General features: G+C 38.3%; 1 protein-coding gene across 2 annotated transcripts in view; it reads left to right on the forward strand.

Annotated features, from left to right (window-relative positions):
* The first annotated feature begins 11,079 nt into the window (after window positions 1-11,079).
* LOC117406430 (protein WWC3-like) overlaps window positions 11,080-26,053 on the forward strand; it is a 63,625-nt gene continuing 48,651 nt past the window's right edge. For both annotated transcript variants that reach the window (XM_034010434.3, XM_034010435.3), the window contains exon 1: window positions 11,080-11,445. In XM_034010434.3, coding sequence (XP_033866325.3) covers window positions 11,306-11,445 — 140 coding nt within the window. In that variant the 5' untranslated portion in view covers window positions 11,080-11,305. The remainder of the gene's footprint in view (window positions 11,446-26,053) is intronic.

The following is a 26,053-nucleotide window of genomic DNA, read 5'->3' on the forward strand; positions in this document are numbered from 1 at the left end:
ATATCACAGGGAGCTGAATACAATAGGGCTATACAGGGTAAGTCATGGTCTAATTAAACCAATAACAGTATTTACTGTAAATGGCTAACACACCAGTCTAAATAATATATCAAACAAATATAGATATTATTCAATATCTATACCTCTCGTCCGCAAAGGTTGCTGTGCACAGTGACGCTAATCTGGTTTGCTCAGTCCAGTTGAGCAAATATATACCAGCCTGTAAGGTGGTATATATTTTGGTATTATTCCCCTCAGTTTCCCTGCAAGTTTCTTTCCAGTCCCTGGAGATAAACTGGGGCTCATTATCAAACAACAGGACTAGAGGTATACCCCAGAGATAGAACACTTCATCTTCCAGCTTCTTCATAATGGTTTTGGGGGTGGCTGTATGAAGTGGAAACAGCTGGTAATGGTCCCATAAGATTAATGGCAATCTTGTACCAGGGTGTTGTAAGGCTGAGACCTTGACTTTCAAAGGGGCTGAAAGCCAGTCCTTGGTTTTTTGTTCTCCATTTGGTTGTTCTTTGTCAGCAAGCTGGAATTGAATGGGCTGGGAATCCACACGACTGCGTGTATGAACTAGGGTGAGCAAACAAAGCAACCACTCGTGATCACCATGTGTGTTAACCGGGATCCAAGTACTTAGCATAGGGATTTGTTTAGGGGATTTTAATCTCACCCCAGTTTATTTAGTGTGTTAAGGAGATGGTTCCTGGAGCGGGACCTCCCTTTTAGAACCACTGGATGGCAAACTTTTGTTTTTATCTGTTTTACACACTGTATTGTTTTTCAAGTACACTTTTGTATATGTCCTCCTGCACTGGGACTACCATTGTTGGTAACCAAGTGGTGGCCTCCAACCACTGCAACTTCCTGTTAATTATTACTAAAACCTGGACGCCTGAGCATTGTTTCAACGTCAACCTCTGTGTCTCTCTTGTCAATAGGCGGGTACTTACACAGTAACTGAATACCCCTGTTACACAGGGATTACACTGTTTTTTGTGGCTTCAACAAACCAACAGTCAGTTGGTTGTTTGCTGAGTGTTGCGTGACACAGCATTGTCTGCCTGGACATCAAGCAATTTGTTGCTCCAATATCCAGCAATACTTGGACCTTGCAGTGGCCAATTTGCACATGCAGCAAGGGAAGATTCCATATCTACCCTTCAGGGCCACCATAAGAAGACATTGCTGCAATGCTGTCTGCTGGTGTTTTTTTTATTCTAATAAGAACGCTGGAGAAGTCCACCAATGTATTGAGTTGCTCTTTCTTCTGAGCATTGTGGGTATATCTGAGAATACAGCTCACACTTTTTCCAGGCAAATGCTTCTAGTGGTTCCTTTGCTTGTTGACATACTTCTAAGTCTCTATACCTCTTCTCTGCTGATAGGCCAGGAAAGCTTGCTGCTTGTGGCACCACCAATTACATGCACGTCCCTTGAAATGAAAATCACGTTAAGGATGATCAGGGTTTTTTATATTTTTTTATTACAAAGATACAAATGCCTCACTTGAGTCAATGAACAATATTATCTGGAGACTCAATAAAACTGAATAGATTTAACATGGTGCTAGGTGTAAATATCAGCAGATCATCATCTTCAGCCTTTTTCAATCCACTGCTGGATGAAGGCCTCCCCAAGATTCTTCCACAAAGCCTGTCTGCTGCGTCCGTCATCCACGTTGCTCCAGCGTGCTTCCTAGTTTTATCTTGCCATCTTCCTGGAGGTCTTCTTCTTGGTTGCTTTATCTCTCTTGGGATCCAGTCTAGTATCTCCTTGGTCCAGCAATGGTCTCTTCTTCTTGCTACATCTCCGGCCTACTGCCATTTCAGTTTTTTCGCTTTTATAATATCCGTAAGTTAGCACAGGCAGCACGCATTGGTTGAAGACTTTCCTCTTGAGGCATAAGTGTAGTTTCCCTTTCAGAACCATGCTTAATCTTCCAAAGGTACTCCAGACTATTTTTGCTCTTCTTAGTTGCTTTCAGTGTCAAAGTTATTTGGCTCGCTTGCTTGTTTGGTGCTCCCATTGGTGAAGGATGATTGTACATCTTCACACAGACAGATTTGTTAAAAGTGCCTAAAAACATGAATTGTGGGTGTTATTGAGTGATTGAAAACAAGACATTTTGTGTTTGAAAGTGGTCTCGGGTGCACAGGAGTTAAATATGGGTCAAAGGTTAAGTATAATCTTCTAGATGAATATGCCATTTTGACGTCAGTACTGTGGTATTATGCCTTTTTTTCGAATGGCTCAGGATGCAAATATAGCCTTAACCCCTGTGTGTGTGTGTGTGTACTTTGTGAAAGATTGGTAGTGTGGTGCTACTGGACTCTGGTATTTTCTTCCCAAGGACTGGAGTGAACTTGTTACGTATTCAGGTAATTACTTTTATTTACAATATTTACACAAGATTATAATCAATCAAAAGCGTTTATCTTGCTCTATACGGGCTGCTAACTACCTCACTTCTTCTCCCCTCTCTATACTACTGTGAGATGACCAGACTGAAACAGGCTTTGCCTGTAGAATGTCCCGATTCTGCACAACAGGAAGGTTGAGGTTGGGCTCCCTTAGGTGGAGTGAGCCAGGAACACAGGTAAGTTGCGGTTGGGCTCCCTCTGGTGGAGTGAGTCAGGAACACAGGTAAGTTGAGGTTGGGCTCCCTCTGGTGGAGTGAGCCAGGAACACAGTGAGTTGGATGAATACTGACTTCCTTGAAGCGGAATGACATCACACTTCTGCTATCACTGCAGTGACTGTTTAAAAAGCCACCTTCCAACAGAAATAAACAATGTTCCAATGCCACGTCTCGTGCTTCACTTTCTTGACTAGTAAACACTTCCCACAATACCGTGCAGATCGCTGCTCCTGCAGCTAGAAACCAAACAATGTCTAAACAGTCCTGATCATAGAAACAATACACTTGGTAGAACAGTTCGCTGCTCCTGCAGCCAGGAACCAAACAGTGTTTTACGCAGTCCTGATCATAGAAATAAAACACTTGATAGAACAGTTCGCTGCTCCTGCAGCTAGGAACAAAACAGTGTTTAAACCAGTCCTGGTTATAGCAATAATTCTTGAAATATATTTGTTTACTGTAAGTCGCCCTGGATAAGGGCGTCTGATAAGAAATAAATAAATAAATAAATAAATAAATAATAATACTCTTAGTTGAACAGATCGCCGCTCCTGCAGCTATGAACCAAAACAGTATATTCGCCGTGACTGTGCCACGTAGGTACCCAAGCTAACCCCGCAGGTCACCTACTAGCCACGGCTCAGGCAGCCGACAACACAGTGGGTTTAATAAATTGCAACAACGAAACAAAACCAAACAAATCCAAAAACAAAAGGCTGCCTCACCAAGAGGAAAAAACTTTCACGAAATAACTACGACTGAAATGTAAAGCACTTACTATCGCTTTCCAAAGGTATTGGAGACTCCAAAGTTTACGCAGGCAGGACAATCGGGCTGTGTTCCCCACAATCACACTTCCCCCGATTGTTCTCCCCTGCTCCCTTTTAAACTGTCTAACCCCGCCTCACTAATTTGCGCTGAGGTTTCTGGGGTGTGTAGTTTTTCTTCAGAGATGCCATTCCTTAAAGGCGTCCATACTCTTTCTTCACTATATATATACACTACCTTTTATAGTTTGGGGTCACTTAGAAATGTCCTTGTTTTCCATGAAAACATACATGAAATGAGTTTGAATAGGCAATATAGCAAAATGAATAGGAAATATAGTCACTGACAAAGTTAGAAATAATGATTTTTAATTGAAATAATAATTGTGTCCTTCAAACTTTGCTTTCATCAAAGAATCCTCCATTTACAGCAATTACAGCCTTGCAGACCTTTGGCATTCTAGTTGTCAATTTGTTGAGGTAATCTGAAAGATTTCACCCCCTGCTTCCTGAAGCACCTCCCACAAGTTGGATTGGCTTGATGGGCACTTCTTACGTACCATACGGTCAAGCTGCTCCCACAACAGCTCAATAGGGTTGAGATCCGGTGACTGTGCTGGCCACTCCATTATAGACAGAATACCAGCTGACTGCTTCTTCCCTAAATAGTTCTTGCATAGTTTGGATCTGTGCTTTGGGTCATTGTCCTGTTGTAGGAGGAAATTGGCTCCAATCAAGCGCCGTCCACAGGGTATGGCATGGCGTTGCAAAATGGAGTGATAGCCTTCCTTCTACAAGATCCCTTTTACCCTGTACAAATCTCCCACTTTACCACCACCAAAGCACCCCCAGACCATCACATTGCCTCCACCATGCTTGACAGATGACGTCAAGCACTCCTCCAGCACCTTTTCATTTGGTATGCGTCTCACGAATGTTCTTCTTTGTGATCCGAACACCTCAGACTTAGATTCGTCTGTCCATAACACTTTTTTCCAATCTTCCTCTGTCCAGTGTCTGTGTTCTTTTGCCCATCTTAATCTTTTCTTTTTATTGGCCAGTCTGAGAGATGGCTTTTTCTTTGCAACTCTGCCTAGAAGGCCAGCATCCCGCAGTCGCCTCTTCACTGTTGACATTGAGACTGGTGTTTTGCGGGTACTATTTAATGAAGCTGAGGCCAGTTGAGGACCTGTCAGGCGTCTGTTTCTCAACTAGACACTCTAATGTATTTGTCCTCTTGCTCAGTTGTTCACCGGGGCCTCCCACTCCTCTTTCTATTCTGGTTACAGCCAGTTTGCGCTGTTCTGTGAAGGGAGTAGTACACAGCGTTGTGCGAGATCTTCAGTTTCTTGGCAATTTCTCGCATGGAATAGCCTTCATTTCTCAGAACAAGAATAGACTGACGAGTTTCAGAAGAAAGTTTTTTGTTTCTGGCCATTTTGAGCCTGTAATCGAACCCACAATTGCTGATGCTCCAGATACTCAACTAGTGTAAAGAAGGCCAGTTTTATTGCTTCTTTAATCAGCACAACAGTTTTCAGCTGTGCTAACATAATTGCAAAAGGGTTTTCCAATGATCAATTAGCCTTTTAAAATGATAAAATGATAAACTTGGATTAGCAAACACAACGTGTCATTGCAACGCTGATGGTTGCTGATAATGGGCCTCTGTACGCCTATGTAGACATTCCATTACAAATCAGCCGTTTCCAGCTACAATAGTCATTTACCATTAACAATGTCTACACTGTATTTCTGATCAATTTGAAGTTATTTTAATGGACACAAAATGTGCTTTTCTTTCGAAAACAAGGACATTTCTAAGTGACCCCAAACTTTTGAACGGTAGTGTATATACACACACACACACACACACACACACACACACACACACACACACACACACACACACTGTTCTAATGCTATGAACAAATATAAACAAGATATTTTGTATATCTATACATGGAGGTGTGTGCTACTGCATAGAAAGAAAACAATCACAGTTCTGGGACTCAATAGAAAACAACTGAGGTTGTAGCATCAAATGGACAAAGGTGAAAACAATCAAAAGAGAAACATGCTGTCTAACAAAAAACAAACAAACAAAAGAAATCTTGTTGTTACCTGTAAAAAACAATGTGTAGTAGAATGTGAGCTGGGAGAGGCCCCTAATAACAATGCAAGATACAAATGACTGGAGACTCACCATGCTCTGATAACACAGCTGTATGAGTGCTGTAGTAATAATAGGAGTGTACCTGCCTGGAGGAAAAGAAAGGCAGGAGAAAGGTGGGAGATCTGTACATTTTAAAATATTCAGGGGCAACAGTTCTGGATCTCGATAGTGTAGTGTTATAATTAACTCCAGTTCATGTTTTACATAGAGCCGACTAAACTCAGTGGAGCATATTCCAATTCCAGGTTTTAGGAAAGAGAGCCAAGTGTGAAAGCAGAGAGTAAATAAACTAAATAAATGAATGACATCACACACTGCACTCACACCCACGTCGACAAGAGAATTTACATTCTGTGCATGTCATAGAAAGAATGACAAACTTTGAACAATACAAAAACATTTTATTAGTGTCCATCTTGTCCTATACAATTGCTGTAGTGAGGAATGCAAAAGGACCAAATCAAATCTCCTGCTGTCCCAACTACACCCACAAGGACTCCTGCCAGCTCCACCTTTTCCAAAGGAACTTTTCTGAAAAAAAAAAACAGCAAAATCTTTTCTTAATAAACATGGTTTTCAAACAGCACCTCAGACAATGAAAGTACAGTGAGAACTGCATAGACACTCACTTCATCAAGTAGCAGGAGGCAAGAGTATGCTTGTATCCATAGCATAACCCCTGGATAATGATAAAGAAGCCATCGTGCTTGAAGAGGAATGGGAGGCTTGAACAGGGCTGAATATTACACAGCATGAAGTCTGGGCTCAGGAGTAACTGGAGAAGAAAGTAGACTGGATAACACGTTATATGGGCCAGGCTGAAAAACAAGAGGCAAGGGGAAGGCAGACATAGTTTAGTGTAGATACTTTGCTAACTGGTAACAGGTGGGCGAGTCTAACAGATATTACAAATTTGTTTCACGTTGCTGAAGATATATCTGTCTATGTCAAGATCACAATCATCAACAAAACCCTACAGGCTGCTCATTACAGGGTTTAAAGCCCAGTGGTGGTGACAGGATGTGAGAGCACAGTGACAAAGTGAAAGGTGCTAACAGTTCTGTTTTACACTGAGACAGAGGTCTTAATGTGCCTTTTTTAAAGAAATACAAAGACATGTTTATTTTCATTTTAAATCAGACAGCTGGTACTGTACTGCACTTAGTTCTCAGTTTGCTTGCCTTGTCTTCCAGGACGTCTGTTACTGCCTGACATCTTTTGTCATTCGACACATTTTGACCCAGCAGAGGAAGCGGCTGATTGCTTATTGACAGGAATGAAGCCAGTGAAAGGATGCAAAACAGACAAAAAGCATTACTTAAAAACATGTATGATATGAACACACTCAATAGGTCTGGAGTAGGGAATCCATTTTCACAATCGCAGGATTTATCCCGGGATTCCATTTGTGTAATAATAATAATAATAATAATAATAATAATAATAATAATAATAATAATAATAATAATAATAATATTGTGCTTTTGCTTTTATTAATAATTACCGGTGCGGAAGCGTAGGGTAATGCACTCGCATGACAAAGGAGTTCTTCAACTAATTAATAATGAAAACACATACAAGCATTGCAAGTACAAAAAACAGAGTCGTGTCGCTCTGGCTCAGCGCAGAACAAGTGTGAAATTTTCACTGTAAAAGTAGGGCGGCCAAGCTGCCAGCTCAACTCAATAATATGGTTATTTGAAAATGTAAACTTAGACAAAACACTGAACTGATTAAACTACTTACACCGCAAACTCCGGAAAATAAACTTACGTAGTAAATACTACACAGTTTTAAAAGAAGCAACAATCATACAATGACAATCTTTGAGGTTTTCTTTAACGCCCTGCTATTTAAAGTTAGTTATATATAGTAACCTAATTAAACTATTAAAAAGGGCAGCTAAAACATATTGAGTGCCTTTTATTGACTATTGTTCATATCATTGAAATGGTGTACAAATTGTTAATATATTTCTTATTGTAGTAACGAATGAGACCAGGTCATACCTTTTTATGTTAGTTATATATTAACACATAATGAGCAACAGTTGTTTTAGTAATTTAGATGTCAATAAGCTAACCAGCTTTTATATTTTGCTGAATACATATCAGGGGTGACATTCGGATAACAAATATGGGTGCTACGTAAAACAAGTGTTTCTAACACCTGTGCCCAACCTCTGAATTATACATTCCCATCGTTTGTGTTCCACCAATGAGGCCATCTGAGACAATAGTTTATGACTAAAAGCGACCACAAGAGGGAGCCATTGCTTTTTTTTTCTTGTAACATATAAGATATAACATTAAAGGTATGAATTACAGACTGGATGAACTGCTTAAAATGCCCAAATATGTCATTATCACCAAAAGAAACCCCAGAAATAACAACATGACAATACCTTCAATACCTACAAATCTGGTACTTGAGGTTATATGAGTTAAACTATCTGTCGTAAAAGCATGGTTTATAAATGTAACAGTCTATTTGTTTACACTTTGAAAATACCCATTCATATTGCAAAACTGTTCTGACTATTGAGAACTATTTTATAACTGTTAAATAAAAAAAAAAACTGCAGAGTGTCAGCAGGTGGTGCTGTCAGGCATCTTCTTGCTGGCTGTAGAGAATAGTTCAGGGACAGAACTGCAGGACTGAAACAGAAATGAGGGTGGAGGATCATGGGTATTGTATTTTCTGAGTTTAATCTGTTATGGAACAGATTTCAATAAAATCGGAAAACCTTGTAGTTTTAGAGCCTTAGTAAATTATTGCTACACAGTAATCTTCCGAGACAAGGCAGTAATAATTACTAAAGATAAATAAAAAGGACTGTTTCATTAAACCTTTCCACCGAAGGCACTAAGGGGCAAGTCTGTGGTTCAAAGGTTAATATCGCTGGAAATGTTCATAATTAATACTTTCATACAGATTTGAATTTACTTTTAACATAGACTGGTCTGTCAAGCAAAGTACTATTAATATCAAATATAAATTGCTACTTTACTATTATGTGCATATAACATCGGACACATCACAATCGAATTTATTGGTAGATTAGGAGAAAAGTTTTTTTTAAAAGTGTTAATGCATTTCTTCAATTGAAATCAAAATAACAAAAAAGTGATATCTGACTTCCATGCACTTACAATGGTCTGTTTGGATAGTATGTACTTGTGATTTACAATAAATGGATTAGCTGTAAGACATGGTCTGTATAATAAGGTAATAAAATTACCAGCCCTACAGTTTATAGAAATGATAATTAGGGTAATAAGGGGATAAGCCACAGCTGGGTTTCATTTTTGTTGTAGTATTTTACAGCACCAGGCTACACTCTTATGTTTAAAGCTCATCCCTGGAAAACCATTCCTAGGTTATTAATGTGAGTCAGAGGAATTCCCCATAGTTTTGAAATACTCCACCTGTGGTTTATTCCGGCAGGATATAGGCCAGTCAGTTCAACCCCTCAGTTAAACAAGACACTGTAGGTTCTATTCAGTTGATTTAAACACTGGCAGATCTAAATACTTTCTCTGTTTAAATAATTACACCGTGTAACAATTTTTTTTTTTTTTTGGTTCCTGGGTAGTAAGTGTTATTTCCTAATTGCTTATGCCTCAAAAGTATAGAAAATGGCTACCATTCCCCACAAACTTTGCTTTTGTGACCAGGACAGTGATATTTTGAAATTTACCTATTTCCAATGAGAAAACGGGCGAATTTGTGTCTTTTCGTTCATACAAAGTTAGAAAAAAACAACATATGAATCCAAATTAACATGTATTTATACTAAAGTAATACAAAAATGACTACAAAAGATTTAGAAGTGAGTAGTTTTTCGAGATTCACGATTATACTGTAAATCACTTTCACGAATCAGCCCCCAAATGTAGTCTCCCATCATGTTCTCGTTATACTGTCCTTGGTAGCGGCGTTCAAAGTCCAGTATATCCTGGTGGAAGCGCTCGCCTTGCTCCTCCGAGTACGCTCCCATGTTCTCCTTGAATTTATCAAGATGAGCATCAAGGATATGGACTTTGAGGGACATCCTACAGCCCATTGTGCCGTAGTTCTTCACCAGAGTCTCAACCAGCTCCACATAGTTTTCGGCCTTGTGATTGCCCAGGAAGACCCGAACCACTTCGACAAAGCTGTTCCAAGCCGCTTTCTCCTTACTTGTGAGCTTCTTGAGGAATTCATTGCACTCCAGGATCTTCTTTATCTGTGGTCCGACGAAGACACCGGCTTTGACCTTTGCCTCAGACAGCTTAGGGAAGAAGTCTTGAAGGTACTTGAAGGCTGCCGACTCCTTATCTAGAGCTCTGACAAATTGTTTCATAAGGCCCAATTTGATGTGCAGTGGTGGCATCAGCACCTTCCGGGGGTCCCAGCCGTACTCATCATACTTCAAGGCGTCCAGCAAGGTCCTGATGCTGTTGTAATCCTCTTTGAGGTGCACCGAGTGAGCCAGGGGAAGAGACGGGTACTTGTTACCATTATGGAGCAGCACGGCTTTGAGGCGCCTGGATGAGCTGTCAATGAAGGACAGTATAACGAGAACATGATGGGAGACTACATTTGGGGGCTGATTCGTGAAAGTGATTTACAGTATAATCGTAAATCTCGAAAAACTACTCACTTCTAAATCTTTTGTAGTCATTTTTGTATTACTTTAGTATAAATACATGTTAATTTGGATTCATATGTTGTTTTTTTCTGACTTTAGGTGAACGAAAAGACACAAATTCGACCGTTTTCTCATTGGAAACAGGTAAATTTCAAAATATCACTCCTGGTCACAAAAGCAAAGTTTGTGGGGAATAATAGCCATTTTCTATACTTTTGAGGCATAAGCAATTAGGAAATAACACTTACTACCCAGGAACAAAAATTGTGTTACATAGTGTTAATAAAGAGCACAATGTTATAAAAATCAAACATCCAACAGTTCATATTAGTTTCTTTAGTTTATTTATGAGTACAAAAACAAAAAAAAAACTAAACAAAAAGAAAAAAACAACAACTCAGGAATGTTAATATTTTAAGGATTTACATGATGATGGAATTTATGTCCATTGCTGTTTAAAGCCACTGAATATACCCCAGGAGAATGTGTTAATATAGTAGTGTTTTGTGACTTGCCTAATATTGTAGATATTTATGAAATCCTTATATGTCTGATTCTTGTATTTGAACCTGGCTTTTTTAAAACTTGTACTGTACCGTTTAAAGTCCAAGAACAAAAGGAGTAACCAAGACCTTGAAATTATTTACACAAATCATATAAAGTCGACAGTTGGCCTACCCTTTAAAAAAAAAAAGGAAAGAAGAGAACTATTTTACTATCCGTCCAGCAGACTAACAAAATACAGTCATACTTTCTGTTTCAGATTTGCTGTTTCCCATTGGTCTATCCAAGCTTGTATTAATAATATATTCGTTTAGGGGCACCGTTTATGCAAATATATTCTGCCCAAATATGGACACTGGAATGAAATATGGTAGGAGAGGCAAACATGGAGGACCAGAGTGCAGGGTTATGAGAGCCCAGCTAAGTTTTGGGGAAGTGGATACAGAATGAACTGATCTGATTTTCGCCGCTAGTTTTAGAGGACCTAAAGTGTTGGAATGCATTCATTTAGTGGGTTGTAAGTCTGAGAGGAGGCAGGGAGTCCGGCCGCGGCGAAGACCCGCTCACCGCTCACTATGCCGCACAACAGCAAGAGAAGGGAGAGCTCAGAGCTGCCGCTGCCCGCTGGCTGGGAAGAAACTCGGGATTATGATGGTAGAGTGTTTTATATCGATCATAACACCCGACAAACTTCGTGGATCGACCCCAGAGACAGGTAATTGTGGGGACCACTTAACTTGTAACAAGAAAAAACCGACAAGAATGAACTGGATATGTTTAGTTGGGTTAGGTTTAGGGGCTAATTGCATCCAAGGGGAAGGAGCGAGGGCGGGGGCAAAACGGGGATCTACTGTTGTAGTGGCATTATGCTGATGATGGTATTCAGGCTGGTACAGTACCTGCTGTCTGTCTGTCTGTCTGTGTGTGAGAGCGAGAGCGAGAGTGTGAGTGTGAGTGTGTGTGTGAGAGAGAGAGTTTAAAATGCGCCTATAATTGACATGCACTTTTTAGTAAACTTTGACAGGAACATCAACAAAAGTGTTCTGTAAACAGTTCACGGTTTGTTTTCTGTTTTTAGCCTACACATTTAAAGGCATGTACCCTTTTATTTTGCTATTTATAATTTATTATTTTAAATTGTTTATCTAACTCATCCTTAATGTTTATCAACGCAGTGAAACCTGAAATACTCTTAATCAGTACTCTGTCGAACATTAGCATTTAGACCAAGCAAATTGTGTGCCGTTGACGTTACGGTTTCAAATTCTGATATTTAGTTATTTTCAATCCATTACACGATTTATACAATAATGTACTGTAGTTGTTTTATGATACAGGGTATTTAATTTAATATGCTGAATCGCAAATAGGACTATTTCTTTTAAATAAGTAGTGCAATGTACAGTCGAGTTAGTTTAAGATTGCAACAACGCACATTGCAATTGGTTTTGTTTAGTTAAGAAGTGATATTTTACAATGTTATACAGCATATTGAAAATTGAAGAATCCTTTACAAACACCTATAAAAACAAAGAAACACGAACCAGTCATTACAAAAAAATTCCACATTGTACCTTATTCTTAAAGATTAACCTATTCTCATTTTTTTCAACAGAAGCGTTTATTTACGTCTATTACGTTTATTGTGCTGTTTAAGAAACCAACAGCAATCTAGAAACGTTTCAGGAATATCAAACTTAATTTAATTGACATCAGTCGACTTAATAATCATTGGGTTAAAGCTTTGTGAATAGGACCAAACATTGGTTACAGAGGTGCCCATTGAAAATGCTTAGATTGCTGTACTGTATGGTGCTAAACCATCAAGCCTGTTTAATATCACTCCGGTTAATCTCACCCTCCTCATATTGAAATGCCTCGTCCAGCATACAATGAGAGTTAGTGGGGACCAGCTTCTAATACTATCGCTGATTTTTATCACAATGTCGATCACATTTATCAGTCATAAACCTCAAAAGTGCGGTCAAAAAGCTTCTGCTTACAAGACTGAAGTCAATGACAAATAAGAGGCAAAACAAAAGATTACTGCCCCACAATGTTATTCTCATATCACACTGAATGGATTTTATTTTCCACTGTGCTGTAATGATCAATTTAATTCAGTGAGATAAAAACAAAACAAAACACTATAATCAGTTTTTTACTACACCGATTTCATGTTTTTTCTCATAAATTAATTTTCATGTCGTTCATAATTGGATATTTAACTTAAACAAAGGGCCATTTTCAACTCCGCCTTATTCCCTAGGTGACGAATGTTATAACTATGCAGCTCCCCAACAACACCAATTCAGTTTAAACGCAATAGTGTGTTGGAACAACAACCTATGTTAAACTTTCGTATTTAAACTGTTAAGTCTTTATTTTGTTCAGTTATGTGTGATGCAACGCAGTGCCAGTGGGATTTGTATTTTTCTCTAGACAGCTGGAAGTGAAAGCCAGTGCAGATAACTTCAGATCCCATAATCCCTTGCACAAAAGTATGCAAGGAATGTCTGACAGGCCACTGGAAAGGTTGAAAGGAAATGTATAGTTGGGGCTGCATTTTCAAGAAGGCATTATTGGTTTCCTTTACTATGGCATACATATCTGCACTGCACAGTACCTAATTTGTTTTAAACTTATTAGATCTATGGCACATTATAAGGGTCAACTAAAGTGAAATTAAAGTTATGTGAATTAAAAAGCTCAGCAATTTAGGGATTCCATACAGCTTTTGCAGGTAAGAAATAAAACAAAACAGCATAACTGGATCAGTTTCTTTAGACCGCATCTAGTACAACAAAGAAATATGCTCTGGGTGGTTGTTTTCAGCAGGGGTTTCCTAGCACTATTGTATGTGAACTACATTGAAGATTCTATGGAGAAACTGATTTCAGACAATTATATGGAGTGAATGTGCATCCTAGTTTAAAAATACCAAGAGCAACAGGAGACCTGAGTTTGTATTGTACCAATTCAGAGCACTGTAAGTGAAATCTTTCTCGCTTTGTCTGAATCGACAGATACAGGTGTGTAAAAAAAAATAAAAAAAATAAAACCTGTTCTGAGAGACGATAGTTGTTGCAGGATTGATGTGTCACAAGGTGGACTGGCTTATTTAATGAGGGCAACAGAAGAAGGAAGTTTACAGATCTGTTAGGTAGTTTGGGTGTGTGGTGGTGACTGTAAAACAGGAAATGCCAGAGATGAGACTGATCGTTTGGCTGGTTTTCTTTTCAGTATTGCAGGCTTCCAAATAATATTCTTGGCAGAGACGAGTACCAAAAAAAAAAAAAAAAGCTAGGAAACTCTGAGTTTCTCAGAAGTATTATGTGCAGTTTTTGTATGTGCTCTATTTAGAGGACCTTTTTACTTCCCACAATCTTTTGATAAGGTCCAAGGTCTGCTTTTGTGCAATGCCTTAACAGTTCTGTATCCTTTTTTATTATGAATATGTAAGAATAATCGACTGATTTATAACGCTACACAGAAGCCTCTGTCGGCCCATGGAAGGGGTGTGGGCATCCGCTGCGAGAGATGAGAGACACAGGAGATTGCAGTTGTAACACTGCACAGGCACCCAAGGGTTATTTACAATCAGTTTTCGCAACTCAGCTTGCAGTTGCAGTCGGTCGCCACCAGGGTACCAATAATGGTATCCCCTAGTGTGGGGTTGCTCCAGCGTAAATCACGTGGCTATACCAACAATGGCATAGCATGTCTACACGTGTAAACAAAAACAATACCGAAAATACAAAACAAAACTGTGGGAAAACACAGATAAAGAAAACTGAAGTTCACCAGCCAGTCGGCTGAGCTCCCTGCTCCAGGAACCTTCTCCCTAACACACCCTCTGTATACTATTGTGGGGTTAAAATCCCCTAAGCTAATCGCTATTTGTTAGTCAAAGAGCGACCCTGGTATACACACGGTGGCCGTGTCTTTTGTGGTACTCCCAATGCGTCTCCGTCCCAGGACCTTCATGCTCTGCCTCAAGTGCCTTGAGGGTGTGTCCGTGTCATCCTTTATAGTGAGATGCTCCACCAGGACATGCCTACCTGCTGATTAGGAGTTTGCAGACATCCACCATAATCAAACACAGCAGGCAACAAAAAAATTGTAAATAAATACCAGGTCTCTGTCATTGCCATTGAAGCTGAGGAAGATGAGGAGGAGCTTGAGCGTAATGAACTGCTAATAAGTGACAGCGATGAAAGTGACTCTCAGGATTAATACATAATAATAATAGACAACGTAATTTAAGGTAGGCCTACATGTAATGCATATTTGTTTAATGCAGTTATTACATTAAAAGTTTTGATAATTAAGCGTGCTGCAAGTAGGCCACAACTTCTTTGTGTATTTTAACGTGTTTTGTTGTATTAACAATGTACAATTTTGAGATTAAACAATAAATTATTTTTGATAATGATACTGCTTTTATTCATTTTAATAAACATTTTAGAAGTTGATTATTACTATCATTGTGTTGTAAGCGTAGCCTACATGACTGTGTTCTGATATCTACAGGGCTGGCTTTTTAGTGGATTTAACTGTTGTTGTTATTAATAATAACAATGGTGGCTCTAATTCTGTTTTTAAATACAAATTCGTACTTCTGCTTGTTCATTGTCCAACGTTTTGCATACCGTATCCTTGTTAACCAGTGCATATAAAAAGACCGTAGTAATACTTTCGCTTTATACTTGAGGGTGTTCAATACAGTGTAATTGTGTTATAAAACAAAACTGTTACTTAGTTCCCACTGACACAGAACCTTTTAACAAAGTTGCTGGAATGTTTAAATTGAGTTACGATGTTGCTACAAGGCTGTGTGTTAGCAGCTTCTCAATGACCGCATGAAGCATGTGAAGCTAATGATCTAATATAAACGACAGTCTCAAATAAGTCTCAAATATTGTAAACACATGTGCATGGACTCAGCCCTGCCACAAGGCCCATTGCAGTCATTGTAAATAAAGATTATTTAAAGGGCTGTCAAACTATTGGATCATGAGCCATGAGTGTCACAGTATGGCTCTTTTGATCATATTTCCCATTTAAAGCTCAACAAAACTGTTTAAACATGCAGGGCAATGTTCAAGAACTAAAAACAAACTGCTGATGTTACAGAGCTAGGATGAAACAACTAAGGTGTATGTTGCAGCAGAAACATAATTACAAATAAGTGTTTGCTGTTTAGTGTGCTGGACACCAACTTGTGTTCCAGTGGTTCAATTTGTTTTGCTTATTCCTTGGTCTTTGTATAAAAGACGTGTTAATGTAGAACGGTGGGAAGTGCTTTGTGAATATGTTGATCTCGTCAATGAAGGCTCTATGTGTGGTTCTTTACCGCATCAGGAGTAATACTGTGCTCTTGGATACTGTAAAAATGCTTTCAGCAGGAATTCATATTGTTCAAAATCCCTCATCCAACATTAGACTCTTGGTTATCTCAGCTAGCTGCAGCCATATTTATAGGATGAGTGTGTATATATAGTTAAAGGCGTGAAAAGGGATTACACATCCATCCCTTCTCAGGCACTGTCGCAAAGGAATGTACAGACACACAAGAAATCAGTAGCCGGGGGACATATGATTAGGGCTGTATTTTTTTTTATTTATTTATTTTTTACGGTAAAATATTGATTATTTCACAGCATTCCGCAGTCTAAAAATACGTATTTGAAGATATTCCATGATTAAACATGATATTTATTAAAGCAGAAACAAATTGTGTGGGTGATTGGATACAGTAAATGCAAAATTGTAGAATATTTTGTTTTTATCTCCGCCTTTTTAAAGACATTCCATTTTCAATGAATTATCAAACAAAATAAAAACATAAATATATGTACAAATAACAGACGAGTAAAATGTCCCCTTGTACTGGACAGCACGGCCTTTAGCAGAAATATTTCTTTGATGCAGTTTTAAAGCAATTTTGCAGCTCTATGCAGTGTGTTCAATCAGTTACCGGAAGCAAACTAAAACGACTCCCAGGTTCCTAAATGCAGTGTAACAGGTAGTGCGTCAATAAGGCAAACCTTTGCTGTATTTATTTTTAAGTGAGAACAAATATGTGTATTTACACTATTCTTTCAAAAATGTGAATTTTTACGGGGAACTACATATTACGCATCAAGGAGAGACCTAGTAAACTTTATCTGTGAATGTGTTCCTTTACTCAGTCTGAGCTTTAATGTGAGCCCTGTCGGTAAGCCTATTCGATATGTATCCAATCACCCACCTACAGCCATCTTATTAGTGTCGCTGTGAGAACACAAGCAGACAGGACACAAAAATGACATGTTTTTGTTTTCTGTACCCTTTTTAAAGTTTGCTTTCAATTAACACAGCATTAACATAAATATAAGCATATTTTCATATATGTATGTATGTGTATATATATATATATATATATATATATATATAATGTATATGGATGAAGGCTATATTTGCATCCTAAGCCATTTGAAAAAAAGGCATAATAGTGCAGTAGTGATGTCAAAATAGCATATTCCTCTAGAAGATTATACTTGACCTTTGACCCATATTTGAGACCTGTGCACCCCGAGACCACTTTCAAACACAAAATGTCTCATTTTCAATCACTCGACAACACCTACAATAGATATTCCTGTCAATAACTTGGACCGACACCTGGCAAACTTCATATTTGGTCCCAACTGCACTTTTAACAAATCTGCCTCTGAAGATTTACAATCTTCCTCCACCAACGGGAGCACCAACCAAGCGAGCGAGACAGCGACTCAGGAAAAAAAAAAAAGATACCCTATTGAAACACCATTTCTTTAATTGTTTTATTTTTTGCAGTTCATTATCTACCCAGTTTAATTCACCATTCCCGAATTATCAAAAATAAAATTATATTTAAGATTCTTTAATATTGACTTAATTTGTATTATTCATTAAATTAATGTTTACTGTCTTTTTTTTTTTTACAGATAATAATTCATGTATTATAAAAAATAAGAGATGGGCTTCAGTGAATGCAGCTGACATTTTAGTCCACAGTAAACATAAAGGGGTCATAGATACATTAAGGGACATTGCAAATATATTGGTGAAGATAAAAGTGAAATCACTAATAACTGAAATAAATATTTAGTCTTGAATCTGTCATGTAAGGATAGCAACCTTGTATATGGTATATTTTGCATAAAATAAAATATGTAGGAGAAACAGGTACATCATTATATAAAAGAATACAGAACCACCTATCAAATATAAGAAATGAAAAAGTAAATGAGCCAATAATTCAGCACTTTACAAGGAACTGACACACCATGGTTTGTGGTTTTAGAAAAAAAAGTAATTAATGTTCAGCATAGAAGAATAAAAGAAAATAAATGGATAAATAGACTAGATGCCATGAGGCCTGAAAGTTTAAAGGAACAGTAGATCATTACATCACTAGCTACATAATGATATCACAAAGACAATAGATTTAAAGAGAAATAAATGTGTGGTTACCATGGCATCAAAAAGCCTATAAATACCTCCAATGTTTGTTTTCAAACACACTCCCCTGACAAAGGTTAAACACACCGAAACGTTGGGAAGTTGGCTCTTTGATATATAAATATTGCAGTCAATGTTCAAAGACTAAAGAGGCATGACACAATAAAATGTATTCATTTTTATTTGTTAGTTGGTGAGGTCTATATTGCTCTTGTATATACATAATGTTACATGTAGCCATACTTGTGAATAACTGTAAGATGATATTACATTTGGACTATTTGTTTGGATTAAGTTGTACAGCAAAGAGTTTAATTTGCATTCTCCAGCAGAAAGTGTGTGAAGTTACTAAGGTTGGTAAATTGTTTGTTTGAGTGCCAATGTGCCAGGTGACAGCTTGTAGTAAAACGTGTAACATTAGTGTGAAGGTAAATATGCAAACAATAAACTGGTGTAACCTGTGTGTGAAGTATGTTAATGATGGATGGACTTTGGCTGTTGAACTGGTGATTTTCCTAGAAATCCCCCCCCTGGCTGGCAGATAGTGAAAAGAGAAGGTGCAGCAGACCTGACCTGCTTCATTCAAGCAACAAAGGGAGTGGAGAAAGGCAATTGCCTTGAAAATAATGTGAAATTACATACAGCTAGAATACAATAAAAACTAACAAACAAACATAATGGGCCAATTTTTGGAATTTTTTTCTAGGCATTCTAAAATTCAGAAATTTTGACGTGAAATTCTTTGAAGCAATATCTGTGAGACGGATGAAGTCAGAAAGACATGAAACACACTGACAGACTGGTACAGGTTTAGTTTTTTTTTTAAAGAAGACATCTCTGGAGAACTAAGTGCTTGTACAACCTCCTTGTGATTGTAATTTTCTAATTTTAAAAGTATTTAAAAAAGAAGCACTTCTGTCAAATACACACAAACATAGTAGGAGAATGACAGTCATGTATATTGAGAAAAAGTAGCAAAAAGCTATTAGCTGTCTATAAGGTTGCATGTAGCAAATTAATGGTTTTGGACTAAAGCTAATAACATAGTATTTAGAGACGGTAATAAAACAGTGTGTTTCAGTTTGGTCCGACTAAACATATTTTAGGTCAACACTTTTGCTTTAGGTTGGGAGCTCATGTTTTCAGATAATTGTTTTTGGGAAATAGCAAATCCGGTACATTCAAATGTATAAATAAATGCACTTTGACTGAACCCAGTGAGGAGGCTGTTTACTGGGTTTGATCTGCAATAAAAATAGTCATGAAAGCATATTCAAGAGAGTAGAGTCCTACAGGTTACATCTTGTTCTCTCTAATCGTGGATATGTTTTAGTATTCTTTACTTAAACTAAACTAACTTTATCTGTCACTACTAGTGATTGCATTACATATTACCTCCAGTTCAAATTGTTAATGATTTGCATATTGCACACTTTTTTGCTCAGAAATAAAGCCTTTTGAGACAGGTTTAGTAATACAGTGCTACGTGAGCTACAGCAATGCTTTTGGGAGTTGTATCTTTTTCAATATTCCATTCCATTTAAGTCCCATAGTAGCACTGTGAAACTACACTACAGCACCCAGAGTGCATTGCAAACACATGCACTGTGTGAATGACCGCCACTTCTTGCAAAAGCATTGAAAGTTTTTGATACCGATGCAGAAATGCCCCGCTGTATGCGTTTATCTAACACCAACTAGTGTTATATTCAGTAAACACTGAGGGTTAGATGTACTAAAGTGTTGCGCTTGTTGCAAACCAGTTGCAGATGAGTCAGAAGTCTGGGTTGAAATGTACTAAGCAAGCCCGCAGGCGCCCGGCCAGACCACAGGGGTCGCTGGTGTGCGGTGAGCCGAGGACACCCTGGTCGACCGAAGCCCCCCTGTCCTATCCTGTACCTGCCACTGCCACATCAGCCAATCGCAGCCTGTCAGCTTGGCTGGAGGTCCGCATCTTTCAGCAACAACAAACTGAGACATGAACAGTTCAATAGTATTACTCATTCTCTGTCCAGATAAACGATAAGCAACTCTGACAAGTAAAAAGTGAATAAAATTAATACAGTTATTATTTTTTTCTTAAGTATGTGATTCTTTATGAACATTTTCAGGACTGTTTTCCTAAAACTTTTCTCAGCGAAAGGCTACCCAGTGAATCATTACAGGTTTTAAAGTGTAAAAATAATGAGAAAAATAGTTTTCTAAAAAAAAAATAGTTTTCTAAAAATAGTTTTCTAATAGCGATAGTGCCCTCTCGATGAAGGCGTTACCATGTGGTAGTTGACCTTGACTTCAGCTTAGCGCCTGCGTCTTCAGCTTGGTCAACTAACACACGGTAGAGCCTCCATCAACGGGCACTATCGCTTAATAATTAAAAACAACAATATGGTGTCTAGCTTGGCATCAACTTGTTATGATAAAGTGACACCAGTGACCCAGTTTTGTTAACAGAAGAAAAGTCTCTGCAGCTCTCCGGGGCTCTGCCTCATTGTGACCCATATAGAATGAGCGTTTTTTCAGTGTGTGGAATGAGTGGAATGTCAGACAGTACTGCAGCAACACCCTCAGGCTGGATCGTTCCAAGGCACCAGACAAAGCCGCTGTATAGACACAGTTCCCACGTGTCACCCTGTACCCCTGGGGAATGAAAGGGTCCACATTATTAGCTCTGTTATGCAATGGACGAGGTAATGCTGTGACTCTGGCAAAGGAGGCCCTTATACAGAATGTGGTAATAAACCGCACCAGATTAAATTATTATGGAAAGAGCGAGCTCCATTTCAAAACAATGGTTTTTCACATAAAGGCCCTGTTTTTGTGTCCCTTTGTTTGCTCTTTTACATTTTGCTATTAGTATCGAATATCAAACAATAATCAGCCCCTCTCACAAAAAAAAATGAGGAATGTTTTGTGAAGGACTGTTTTTGATTCATTGAACCCTTTACAGCAGTTTATTTTATTCAGGGTGGGTTATTAGTTTTATTTTCACTGTATAACCTAAGAGAATGTTTAAAAACATTCCTTTTAAATGGTACTGAACGTTTTGTGAATCAGACATTATCTACCTGCTTTTTGTGAAAATAAACATGGCAATGTCTTCTTCCTTTTCCCTCTGAATACATTTCAACCACTTAATAATAATAACAATAACAACAATGGTAAATTTAAAATAATTCTCAAATTTACTAAGGTTGTGCTCTATTTTGTTTCTAAAATTACGTAACTCAACAGAGTTAAAACAACTCTAATAAAAAATGTCAACCCTAGTTACTGCAATTTAGTTTTTTTGCACTTGCTTAAGAATCTGGCACAATTCTTCAAAATTGCTGAGAGGGGATTCAAATTATTTTGAACAGTTTTTTGCATGTTTCTATACCATTAAATATTCTCAAATGTTGCTTTAGTGGTCCCCGAGTGGCTCATCTGGTTAAACGTACAGAAGCGTGGCGTGCAGGGCGAGTCGTAGTGCTCTCGATTTCCTGGGTGTAAAAGAGGAAGCTGGCTTGGTCGTGGGATCGTAGGTTGTGTACTGAACCATCAGTTGTCCTGAGCTGTGTGGGTAATCACTGCGGTGAGGGAAAAAATGATGGGACATTCCAAACTGGGGAGAAAATCAGGGGTCAAATAATAGGGCACACTAAACAAAACAAAAAAAGTTTTCCTTTGCCTTTCCACTTATTACAAAATGTGTCCCAGTATTTTCTTCAAAAAAAACCAAAAACTATAAGTCAATCTAATGTACTTGGTTTACTTTATTATTATTATTATTATTTATTCATTTAGCAGACGCCTTTATCCAAGGCGACTTACAGAGACTAGGGTGTGTGAACTATGCATCAGCTGCAGAGTCACTTACAACTACGTCTCACCCGAAAGACGGAGCACAAGGAGGTGAAGTGACTTGCTCAGGGTCACACAATGAGTTAGTGGCTGAGGTGGGATTTGAACCGGGGACCTCCAGGTTACAAGCCCTTTTCTTTAACCACTGGACCACACAGCCTCCATACTTACTGACAGAATTAATATTGAATAGTGTGTAGATAAACACTGAGAGATTTGATTAAGATTAACTTGGTGAATAGTAAATACTCTGTACTATACAAGTCTGTTTCTTTGCCAGCATTCTAATGCTTTATGGAGTCTGAGATTCTTAATAGATTTGCATGTCTTCAGTGAGAGCACTTTATGATTTCCTATTAATATATATATAATATATATAAATATATACAGTGGGTCTCAAAAGTATTCACCCCCCTTGGACTTTTCCACATTTTATTGTGTTACAACATGGAATCAAAATGGATTTAATTAGGAGTTTTTGCCACTGATAAACACAAAAAAAGTCCATAATGTCAAACTGAAAAATGAAATCTACAAATTGTTCTAAATTAATTACAAATACAAAACAGAAAATAATTGATTGCATAAGTATTCACCCCCTTGAGTCAATATTTGGTAGAGGCACCTTTGGCAGCAATTACAGCCATGAGTCTATTTGGATAAGTCTCTAATAGCTTTGCACATCTGGATACTGCAATTTTTGCCCATTCTTCTTTGCAAAATTGCTCAAGCTCTGTCAAGTTGGAAGGGGCCCTGGATGGGGGTGAACAGCAATTTTCAACTCTTTCCACATATTCTCAATTGGATTGTGGTCTGGGCTTTGACTGGGCCACTCCAGGACATTGACCTTTTTGTTTTTAAGCCACTCAAGTGTGGCTTTGGCTGTATGTTTGGGGTCATTGTCCTGCTGGAAGATGAATCTTCTCCCAAGTCCCAGGTCTCTTGCAGACTTCAGCAGGTTTTCCTCCAGGATTTCTCTGTACTTTGCTGCATCCATTTTGCCCTCTATCTTCACGAGCTTTCCAGGCCCTGATGCAGAGAAACATCCCCATAGCATGATGCTGCCACCACCATGCTTCACGGTAGAGATGACGTTCTCAGGATGATGTGCGGTGTTAGGCTTGCGCCAAACATAGCGCTTAGCGTTGTGGCCAAAAAGCTCTACTTTGGTCTCATCAGACCATAGAATCTTCTTCCACTTGGTCTCAGAGTCTCCCACATGCCTTCTGGCAAACTCTAGCCGAGATTTGATGTGAGTTTCTTTCAACAGTGGCTTTCTTGCCACTGTTGCCACTCTCCCATAAAGGCCAGTTTTGTGAAGCACCCGGGCTATTGTTGCCGTATGCACAGTGTCTCCCAGCTCAGCCGTGGAAGACTGTAACTCCTTTAGAGTTGCCATAGACCTCTTGGTGGCCCCCTGACTAGTGCCCTTCTCGCCCGGATACTCAGTTTTTGAGGACGGCCTGTTCTAGACAGATTCACAGTTGTGCCATATTCTCTCCATTTCTTAATAATGGACTTTACTGTGCTCCGGAGGATATTCAATGCCTTGGAAATGTTCTTGTATCCTACCCCTGATTGGTGCTTTTGAAGAACCTTATTCCAGATTTGCTTTGAATGTTCCTTCGTCTTCATGATGTAGTTTTTGTTAGGAAATGTACTCACCAACTGTAGGACCTCCCAGAGACAGGTGTATTTAACCTGAAAGCATGTGAAACACCTTAATTGCATACAGGTGGACTCCATTCAACTAATTATGTGACTTCTAAAGACATTTGGTTGCACCAGAGCTTATTTAGGTGTATCATAGCAAAGGGGGTGAATACTTATGCAATCAATTATTTTCTGTTTTATATTTGTAATTAATTTAGAACAATTTGTAGATTTTACTTTTCACTTTGACATTATGGACTTTTTTTGTGTTGATCAGTGGCAAAAACTCCTAATTAAATCCATTTTGATTCCATGTTGTAACACAATAAAATGTGGAAAAGTCCAAGGGGGGGTGAATACTTTTGAGAGCCACTGTGTGTGTGTGTATATATATATATATATATATATATATATATATATATATATATATATATATAACCAGTAACCCCCTGAATGTGGAGGAGCTGTGGATATATGTTCATGAGATCATCACCATGGCAAATGCATTTGTTGTGAAATAGGTAGCTGGTCCAGAGCCCTTTGATGAAAGACATTCACTTTTTTAAAATGTACCTAACCATGGCCTCTATTTACATTCAGCATTGCCCTCCACTCACCAAATTATCATTGTATTTCATACTGTGGAAAGCTTCAGCATAACAGGAATGTGCAATAGCAACCTAGAAAATGTGGATTGATTGTAGAAGATTGTTTTTTTATTTTTTCTGTTTTTTTATTTCAGCAAAGGTTTTATTTATTTGTTTATTTATTGATATTTTTTAGTAGAATCAGCTGAAGAAATGTGTATAACATAGTATACACAAGCTTTCAAGACCATTGGCCTCAATGTTCTTTGCCTTCAGTTTCCACTTCTCATTGGAAGAAAAGCTGATGAATTATATATACCGGTACATATTCAGTTGAGCCTTTTAAAAAGGTTGTGTATTTCACAGATATGGACCAGCATGTCTTATCTGATTCTACAAACAAAGGGTTTATGTATTGTACGTGGAGAACATGGCTGTTCATGTTTCTTTTAATATCTTACTCGATGAACCACTGCTGTTTTCTAGGGATGTGCAACAAAACATATTTTAAATTGCTTGCATTACATGTAATGCATAAACTTTTTACCACCAGTGTTTTTCTGAGGATATGTTGTAAATTTCAATGTTCTAGCTCAGTCTTAAGACAGCAGTTTAGTGTGTGTGTGTGTGTGTGCGTGCACATTATAGTTAAGGTAGTACATACAAATAACTACTCCAGAGAAGCATTTTTCTGTTAAACATTTTCACAGTAGCTTAACATCTAAGTGTTAGACAACATAATGCCAATAGTCAAAAGTATGTAACCATATATACAAGTAGACTCCTTCTTAAATCTAAATCGGGGGGCAGTTTAACTACAGGAGCTGTGCTGGGTACTGGCTGGCAACTCTTACAGGAAAAGTCCAAGATCTTTCTTGATGAGCTGCTGCTGTTTCCCGGCTGGAGTGATAAACCATAGCACAACCCTGGAGTCAGGCTGCCACTCCACATGTGTCAAAGTGGTTTCACATCTCTTGCTGCTGCATAACAGAGACACCCTATACAAATATAAGTATTCACATGTTTTTGTAGTCGGTATGTATTTACAATGGTATTCTTTTTGAAATGCTCAGCTGCTTTGCAATTAAGATCAGTGGCACCCTTAAGACATCTGCAAAAATTGTAATTCACTAAAAGTCATTTAAAAGTGGTAGATTGCTTTTAGAATGGAATTTAGAGAGACAGTTGTGGCATTGCGTTCTTGGTTCAGCATTTTTAGAATTGATAAAATGGCACGATCACCATGCTATTAGATAGTTATTTGTGGCACATATGTAGCATTGTAGCTTTTTGCTTTAAATGTTAAGCCCCAACTGTCAAGGGGGTCTATTTTAATGATCGAAACAGTGTCAGAAAAATAAGCAAATGGCATATCTGTCAGTGACAGACATCCCCATCACGGCTGGACATATAAAATTAGAGCTGCAGTCTCAGTAACATGAAAAATAGATCACTATCCACTGTCTGCACATGGAAAAGTTTGACAAAGACAGATGGACCTATGCACATCCATATGGTGGTTTGCTAAAAATATATGAAAATGTAAGTGTTACATACCAAAAAACAGACAGATAGCTTCCATATACTCCAGATTCTCTCAGGCAGGAACAGAGGCGTCAATCTCATTGGCTCAAGTGTTCCAACCTGTGCAAATATTTCACTATTCCAGCACAGCCTGAAACTTTAAAAACCACTCTGCTAGTATTGCCATGTGATGAACACCCCATGACATGCAGCTAGTGAGTAATATTTGAA

This window comes from Acipenser ruthenus, chromosome 8 (genome assembly GCF_902713425.1).
Source record: "Acipenser ruthenus chromosome 8, fAciRut3.2 maternal haplotype, whole genome shotgun sequence".
Classification (NCBI taxonomy): Eukaryota; Metazoa; Chordata; class Actinopteri; order Acipenseriformes; family Acipenseridae; genus Acipenser; species Acipenser ruthenus.